At 30.2% G+C, this 9,538-nt stretch overlaps 1 protein-coding gene across 1 annotated transcript; it reads left to right on the forward strand.

The window, feature by feature from the left end:
- The first annotated feature begins 7,029 nt into the window (after nucleotides 1–7,029).
- LOC112036062 (protein AGENET DOMAIN (AGD)-CONTAINING P1) lies at nucleotides 7,030–9,240 on the forward strand. The gene is made up of 2 exons (XM_065764991.1): nucleotides 7,030–7,545; nucleotides 9,111–9,240. Exons 1-2 carry the CDS (start codon nucleotides 7,121–7,123, stop codon nucleotides 9,115–9,117), a joined length of 432 nt encoding a protein of 143 aa, XP_065621063.1. The 5' UTR covers nucleotides 7,030–7,120; the 3' UTR covers nucleotides 9,118–9,240.
- Nucleotides 9,241–9,538: the final 298 nt, after the last annotated feature.

Raw genomic sequence — 9,538 nt, forward strand, 5'->3', positions numbered from 1 at the left:
AACGATCTTGAAGGCTGAGTCTTGAAAAATCAAACAAAATCAGAGAAGACCGGTGGAGGTCGGTCTATTATCCTCCGATGGTAAAGTCAGTGGATTTGCAATTCCAATAAAAAGAAGTGTTTCTTGGAAATCAGAAAAAGAAAAAATCCTCCCTTTACCTTCACATAGACAAACACTTATATAGTATTCGCCTTGGGACAGTTATTTGTTAACTGTCCCTATTATTGAGGAACTTGAAAAATTCGGAGGTAACTTCCATAACTGCCTTGGAAGTTACCTTATTTGGGCTGTTTTCTATAACTGTCATGAGAAACTACTTTTAGTAATAGACTTGCCGGTTGTGAGAGTTAAAAGAGGAGTCCTCGTCCTAATCAAGGACGAGAAGAAGGGTTAAGGATGTAGGGAGGTCATCCTTCACATGGACGACCTCATAGAGTTCCAAGGAGGTCGTCCTTCACATGAACGACCTCATAGAGCGATGAGCATATCATCATATTTTGCTGTCTATCCTTCTTCCCTTTGGACGACTTCAACGGACGAATTTGGAGTTGGTTTTATTACGCACCATCAGTGGTCATTAAGAAACTTAAATTACACCAAATTTAATTAAAAGAGAACTTCATATATTGACCAAAAAAAAAACACACACACGTGCTTACACAAATACATAAAGTCTTATAATTTCTTTCTAGATTTTTTTTTTTGAAATTTTTGCATGATACTCTCATTACCAATGTTGCAAGTTAGATCTCTATCAAAATTTTAGTTAGATAATAATTTTATTGGGGTTTTTCTTTTTATTTGTAAGGGTCTAATATATTGTTATGGGAACTAAAATTTAAGGACAAAGTTTGGTTACAAACTTAATTATACCCTAAGTGTATTTGTTTGGAAGTGAAATAGGGTAGATAGGAAAATTTGGAGAGAAAATGAGAAAGAAAACTTTTTGGAGTGTGTTTACTTGCATTGGAAGGAAGGAAAATAAATGGTGAGGCCCAGGTGTTTTCTCCCCGGGCCCACCAAAATGTTTTCACTCCAAAATGGAGAGAAAACTGAGTGGGGATAAATTTTTTCTTGATTGACAAAAATACCCATGCGCATGTGCACATGGGTTTACTTTATTATTTTTTTTCTTCTCCCCTAACATTGCCGTGTTGCCTTTATTTACTTTTTCTTTTTTCTGGTTTTTTTTTTCTTTCTATTCTTATTTTTTTTAATTTGATTTTCTAGGGTCTGGGCGTGATAGCTATTTTTTTTATAACTAGACATGATTTATTTTTGGGACATGATTTTTATTTTTTTAATAAATTTGTGCGATTGCTCTTTTTTTGTGGTTATTTGTCACTTTTTTTTTTTTTTTGGGTTTTAATTGGGCATTATTTTTTAACAAGGGTATATGAGTAAATTTATTCAAACTCATTTTTTCCATCCCTTTACTTTTCTACTCCTAACCAAACAAAAATGAGAGAAAATAAATTTTTTTCTATTCTCTCACTTTTCCACTCCTCCAACCAAATGGACCTTAAGGCTACAATTCTCATTAAATAAATTAACATGGTCAATTTTGAAAATCTAATTGTTAAATTGTATGTTCTTTAATTTTTATGTTCTTAAAACGCATGTCAAATTTCATGTCAATTGTATGTTATCTATTTTTGATTCATAAATTTATTTTTTATGTATAATTTTAGACTACAAAAACTTGAAATTTAAAGATTTGATTGATGATATAGCTATTAATATTTGATTTTCTTGAAATTTTGCAAATATGGAGGAGATAAGAAGAAAATATATCTATTTGTGGATTTGTCAAAATTCACATACAATAACAAAAAATATTGTCCAAAATTTACAACTAAGTTTGTTACCAAATTTTGTCTAAAATTTAATTATGTGGGGCCTAAAAAAATTTAGGGCGGTCACAAATATTTTTTAAGGATTAAAAAATCATAAATTTTCAAAATTTATATATAATAAAAAAAAATTAGGTTAGGGATGTCCTATGGCCACCATGAACTGAATGTAGAGTCGCCAGTGAATAGAGACCTCATGTAGTAGAGTATAAGGTTCTGCCATATGGTGCATTATTTGAGATTTTATTTATTTAGTTTGTTGAATTAGCCAATGAAATAAATGCATATATTAAATATTTATAGTTGTGCATTAATTATTTATACTAAATTAATTTATATGATTATTTTTATAAAATTTATATAAAAATATTTTTATTTGGAATAATAATAATTCACTTAAAATATTACATTCTTCCTCATGATTTAAAATATTTAATAAATAAATTTTTTTATTAATTATTTTAAGTGGTGCACTAATTATTTAAGTATCATGGAATTTTGATGTTATTTTTTCTAAGATTTATATGAGAAAAAATTCATTTAAAATATGATATTCTTGCTGAAATTTAGTTGCTTTTAAAACAGTTAAAACAAATTAGAACAAAAGGAAAAAAAATGGCACATAATCAAATTTAAAAAATTATTGAAGAATATTTACATTTTTATTTTATCAAAATGATATTTGGATTCTTGAATAGGTGTGAAACATGCCTATATCAATCATTATATCATACAATTTTTAAAATTTTAAAACAATTGAAACAAATTAGAACAAAAGGAAAAAAAATTCACACACAATCAAAATTTTTTTAAAAATTATTGAAGAATATTTGCATTTTATTTTATCAAAATGATATTTGGATTATTGACTAGGCATGAAACATGCCTATATATCAATCACTATATCATACAATTTTAAAATTTTTAAACACATATTGTATTTTCAAATCACACTCTTATTGTTTTTTGATTTTATCTATAAAATAAAATAAAATAAAATACTAAAGATTACAATTTTTTGCTATCAAAATTATTGAAATATTGGAGGAAATTAATAACAAGTGGACCACACATCATGAAGGAACTTGACTAGTTTCAATAAAATAGGAAATCTCATCATGCAAGAAATGAAAGAGTAATTACCTTGAATCAGAGGAAATATGCATTGGAGATTCTTCAAGACACAGGTTTGATTGGTTATTCTAAACCAGTCAATATTCCAATGGAGCAGAATCTTCATCTCTCCAAGGATGAAGGAAGGTCAATTGCAGATTCAAGTCAGTATAGAAGATTAACAAGGCCAAATATTACATATGCAGTGCATAGATTAAGTTAGTTCCTTTCTGAGCCTAGAGAACCACATTTGAAAGTTGCTCATAGAGTTTTTCGATGTGTGAAGTTTCTCTTGGCAAAGGACTTTTCTTTCTTGCTAAGTCAGACTTTCAAGTTAAGGCTTTTTGTAATGCTGATTGGGCTGGTTGCCCAGATATTAGAAGGTCCTTAACAGAATATAGTATATTCTTTGGAGAGCCATTAGTGTCTTAGAGATCAAGGAAACAAAACACAGTTTCAAGGTCATCTGTTGAGGCAAAGTACAAAGCTATGACAACCACAACTTGTGAGATAATTTGGATACTATAGCTGCTTAGAGATTTGAGAATTGCTCACCCTAAAAGTGCTATGCTATTCTGTGATAACCAAGCTGCCTTACACATTGCAGCTAACTCAGTATTTCACGAGAGAACGAAGCACATAGAGGTGGATTTTCACAAGACAAAATAGCAAGAGTAATAAGAACTTTCCATGTTTCAAGTAATTTTCAAGTAGGAGATATTTTCACCAAGGCTTTGGGTTTACGATTGTTTTTTAGATTGATGAATAAGCTGGGCAAGATTGACATATTTGCTCCAACTGCTAAAGATACTTGTTTAGAAGATCGAGTCTTGAAGCTTGAAGTTCAAGACTTGAGAGGGAGTGTTGAAATTCAAGATGAAAACCAAGTCCGGAAACTTAATAAGTAGAAAGGAAAACTTAAAGAAGTAAATGATGACGTTCCACTTAGAAGAAAGAAGAAGCGGTTAAAAACGATGTCGTCTGGATTAGTGAAAACACGTGTGGCAAATACGTGAGTTGTTTTCTGTTATTAGTTTAGGCTTTAATTCATTTTGGTCTATTCCTTTTTCTATTATCTTGTTAGAGCTGTTAGTTGTATATAAAACAGAGATTGTATATTTTGTTAATTAAGTTTTCTCATTTTTCATTTTCTAATCAATAAGATTCAGATTCAGTAAGAAAGCTCTCCTTTCTTAGGAAATCTCTATCTTGTGGCACCTGGAAAAAATCATGATGAGATGATTATATTTTCCTCTATCTACACAAAAGAAAGTGCCCACTTTACTAAATTATGGGCAACAAAATTTGACCATTTCAAAATGAGAAATGATATATCCACAACTCTAGTAGAGCCACTTTACTAAATTATGGGCAACAAAATTTGACCTATAAGTATAATTTACCGTTCAACTAGTGAAAATTTTAAAACAACTCCTAGTATCATCTATGATATGTTTGATAGTTCAATAGGATATATCCGAGATTCCGAGCAAGATTTTTAAATTGGGAGAACGTGCATCTCCAAGTATTGTTTCTTGTGGCAATTCTATCCAAGTAAAAATTACGTTTTGCTTTGTTGTTGTTGTTTTTTTTTTTTTTTTTTTTTTTTCAAATGATATTTCCACTATTTTTTTTTTTTTTTTTTTTTTTTTTTTTTTTTTTTTTTTTTCAAATGATATTTCCACTACAACTAAGTACGCTTTTTCATCACAAATGAGGCAGTAAGTCAATAACTGCATCGAAGTTCACTTTGACAAAAAGAGGGATGAGAGGGTTGTACATTGGACAATGAGAAAATAAGAGATAGCCAGATCAAAAGAATTCCTTTAAAATGATTGAAATTGATAGTTTTTTTATTATTTATTTTTATTTATTAATTAGATTTTAGATTAAATTACAAATTTAGTCCTTTTTTTTTGGGTGTCAATTTAACTCCTAATGTTTCAAGTACATCAATTTATTCCTAACATTTTGGGATTGTGTCAAGTTAGTTCCTATCGTAAATAGATGGATAGAAAATACTAATGTGATCATTAACCGTCAAAATAAAAAATAATATTTTCACTCTCAGATGACACATGCACTACTAAATAGGATTAAACTTAAAAAACCAGCTTAATGAAGGTCTCATGGTTGGAATCAAAAAAGCTCCAGCCCCGATCTGCTTCACGTTTTGTAATCTATCAAATACCTAAAGCAAACAAACCGGAATGCAATTGTTAAATTTGCAGACTACCCTTGATTCAATTCTTTTCATATACGTAATTATCTTTTAAATAATATTTATTCCGTTTAAAAAACCTTCTCCCATCTTCCCATGTGTGTATTAAAGATACTTAGTATTCTAAAAACAAATTAAAAAAAAAAAAAAATCTATTCCGCCAAATCAGTAGCAACCAGTTAGCTTACTGTAATCAAATAAATCTACAAAAAGGATACATACATACATACATACATATATATATATATATAGATGCCTCTAAAATAAAAAATTTCCAAATCCAATGATTTGGCAAAAAAAAGAGGGAGAGAGGAGGGGAGGGGGGGCCCGGCTGTGAAGAAAAGAAAAGAAAAAGGAGAGTAGTTGAAGACTTGAAGCTGATGAGTAGTGGTCTCGAACATCAAGAAATCTGCTTGTCTGGAAGAACATAAAATTCAATTCCAGTATTTCACCAAAACAAACATTGACGTCCTCCATTTTCAAATCACAACATTCAAGTTCAAACTAACCTTAAGTTGTTGCAAAGATAAAGTCCCATTTGATTGACCAGAACAAATTCTTTGTGCTTTTCCATGAAGCGCTAATTGAATCAGTACTTCGGTTTCGACTCAGAGATCGGCCCCCAACAGATATTGGAGAAGGATTTGTCTACAAAATAAAATTTTTTATTTTATTTATTAGTAACACCAGCATTTTTCATTCACTACTTAATCGTATGAACTAATTTTATACAATACCAAAAAGTTCTTTACTAAATTAGCGCATTTAAAAAGTCAAAAACCAAATTAACTTACAACAAAAAAAAGTTAAGGGCTAAATTTGTAATTAATCTCAATTTTATTACTAGGTAACTGGAATGCATGACAAGCATGCACCAATTTTAAAATTAGAAGTCTTTTTTATTTATCTATTAATATTTAGTTATTATTAATATGCAATTGGAATTCATGTCAAGCGTGCATCAATCTATTAACTAATAGATGTTTTCAATTAAATACATAAAATTATGTATATTTTTTTTAAAATTTTATGCAGATCTCATTTTTAATCAATTAATGGTAATGATCACACTACAAGGAATAGTAGTAAGGATATGTAACCCGTAAATATTTCTTTCTAGGTACTTTCCCGTAAGATCAAATAATTTCTGTGTGAGGAACTAACCTTATCTCACCCCGTAGAGTTGACTTGTCGTTAAAGTCATTATTTATTTATGTTCAAACTTTGCATTGATCTCAATTTAGGATTTATGTGTCTACCAATCACTAAAATAGATAAAAATGTGTTAAAATCTATGTACCTAAAAATGAATACCGAAATATTATTAAAGTCGTTATTTTGTCTGAGTATAGATGTGTTCATCTTTTTGGAACTATATCTCATAACACTCTTATCTATTTTGGTTATTAGCAAAAACATAAACCTCAAATTTAGATAAATAAAAAAGTTTTGAAATTTATTCATAATAAATAAATAAATAAAAACCCTCAAAGCACGCACATGAGATGAGTATGAGAGCAATAGATGTATAGCTTACATATTAAGTATTAACCATGCACCAATCCTTGGTCCCATGTCATATTCAAAAAAAAAAAAATGTCATATACGTCAAGAGAACCCCATAATTAATTACTGTACATCACTATAAGGACATGTGTTAATCAATCCCACGTGGTTCAAGAGATGCATCCGACGGCTTAAAGTAGTCTCCAAGGGTAACCAAATCAATAACAACCGTTACTTTTTCTAAGTCGGCACAAAAAGGTGTCGTTAGGTCTTTTCTTCCACTAAGTATATATTTCTCCAAAAACCTTCTTAGAAACAGTACCAGTGTACCACAACACAACAAAATCCATTCAATTTCTCTCAACCCAATTTCTCTCAAACCCTTCTCTTCCTCTCTCTCTCTCTCTCTCTTGAAAGTTAAACTGTAATGGCGTTTCGGATCTTAGAAAACGTTGAAATATGCAAGAAACAAGAGGGTTTCTTGGGGTCTTATTACAGCGGGAAGGTTTTGGCTGCTGTTGGAATAAATCGGTACATAGTGCGTTACGAAACCCGGTGGGCTGAATGTAAGACAAGGCAGTTGAGTGAAGTGGTTGATGCCGATGAAGTTAGGCCTTTGCCACCGGCTATTTCATGCACCAACTTCTCCATGTCCGACAAGATTGATGCGTATGTGAATAATGCTTGGTGGGTCGCAAAGGTTGTCCAAAGACTTGATGATGTTCGTTACTTTGTGCGCTTGGACGCTAATGGAACTGAGTTTCAACTCCCTTCACATAAACTTAGGATTCATCTTGATTGGCAAGATGGGAGATGGGTTTTGCCCCCCAATACCAATACCATTGCCAATAGGTACGTGTATGGATTAATTAATTTTTCTTGTTTTCGATTTGATATTTATATATGCATATATATGCTTTTGTTACTTAATTTGCTTAATTTCTTTGGGGTTTTCTTAATGGGTTTTTGCTTGTTTGTTTGTTTTAATTATTTTTTTTTTATTTCTTTTTGGTTTTTTCTCAGGTCTATCTTTCTTGATTGACTTGCCTCTATCTTTGAAACTTTTGAGATCCTATTACAATCTTTACTACACAATTTTTTGTCACATTTTTATGTGGCAGATTATGATTAACTTTTTATTATTTTTACATAGATCTATTATTTAATCATCACAACTTATGTTGTGGCAAATAGTGTGTGAAACAGTGTAGTCCTAAAATAATTAATTTAAATTCTTTTAAATAACTTGTATAACTTTTGACTTTGGTAGTCCTTCTAGTATATTCTTCTCTCTCTTTTTCATCCTTCTTTTTCTCTATAATAAATTTTGAAATCCATGCCAAGACCTATGTTGCAACTAGCATATATACACGCTATATTTCACTTTGGATGCTAATAACTTTGGGTAAATAATCTCATGTATATTACCTTAATTAGAAATGTATTCTACAATTATGTATTGAATTTCTTCTATAAAAAAATTTATTACAATTTAATTAACGAATCTAATTGTCTCATAAACATTCATTTAATTTGATATTGTTGAAAAAAAAATGTTATACAATTAATTTGTCCCCCAAAAAAAAAATTCTAATAAAAAATTCTATCTTTTGAAATAATAATAAAAAGTCCCATTCACATATATAATATTGTCCTATGATTTTCATTAATTTCTTGGTAGGATCCTAAATTAGAATTCTGTTGTCATATGTTTTATTCAACCATATAGATTGATTATTTTTTCAGGAAGAAAAGAAAGCGCTTCTTTAAGTTACTCTTGTATTGGATCATCTAACTTTCTCTTGAGTCAGTAATTCCAGAGTTTGCTTCCCACTTTGTATTTACTACTGAATTGGCAGTGGAGTACTGGATAGTTAAATTAACCAAATATATGTAGTTGACCATTGTAGAATTTAGAATGTAGACATGCATATGCAGCATGCATGAAGCAGAAGGGCCTCAATTTGACCTGAGGGCCGAAAAGGGAAAAATAAAAAGAACTGAAAAATTGAATCAATCTCATTGCACCAGACCAAAAAGAATCAAATTCTTTAGCCCAATTAATTCCGGACCAGCTCTACCTAATTGAACCCACATCTTAGTATTGAAGGGTTTAAATGGTTTTATTCTTATGAACCAAAGGTTTGTTGAGTTTGCAAATCCGAGGTTCCATATTTGATGGGTTGGATTGGTTGACTTGAGACAGATTTTTTTTTGGCACTGATCGATAAAGACTAAAAGTGCCTTGTTTACTCATCTACCATTGATGCACCAATAATTGAACATTTGTCAGTTTCCTTATCATTATATTTGCATTGTTTATTTATCAAATATTCTCTGTGTACGATTTATAACTTGGATTTTAGTTAGGCCTTCCTCTTAATTAACCAAAATTAATTGGTGACTTTTTTTGTCAGGCCTTGAAACAAGTGATATATATAAGCCAAGCAAATACAGGCGAGCATTGACTTCATATATATTAGGACTTCCATCATCAAAATTTTCCTTCCCATATCTTTCACGGATCTATGACAATATGGGCTTGTCTGGTACGTGTTGGTTTAGAAGTTAAAACTCATTCTAATGTAGTAGTTCATATTCTTCAGAATTTGTGTCTAGAATTATTACTCATTAGATTATAGGGTTTTTTTTTTTTTTTTTTTTTGAATGGAATGTCTTTTTACTCCTGATATATTTAAATATATATATATATATTAACTGAATATCAAGATGAAGATTATGCAATTGATAATTGAAAATGGATATTTTACTTCTAATATATGTCCATCCGAAGATATAATTATAGAGTCGCTTTACAACATTTCATTAAAATTTCCTCCACAGA

Source organism: Quercus suber, unplaced genomic scaffold, assembly GCF_002906115.3.
Source record: "Quercus suber isolate HL8 unplaced genomic scaffold, Cork oak 2.0 scaffold_22, whole genome shotgun sequence".
In the NCBI taxonomy this organism is placed as follows: Eukaryota; Viridiplantae; Streptophyta; class Magnoliopsida; order Fagales; family Fagaceae; genus Quercus; species Quercus suber.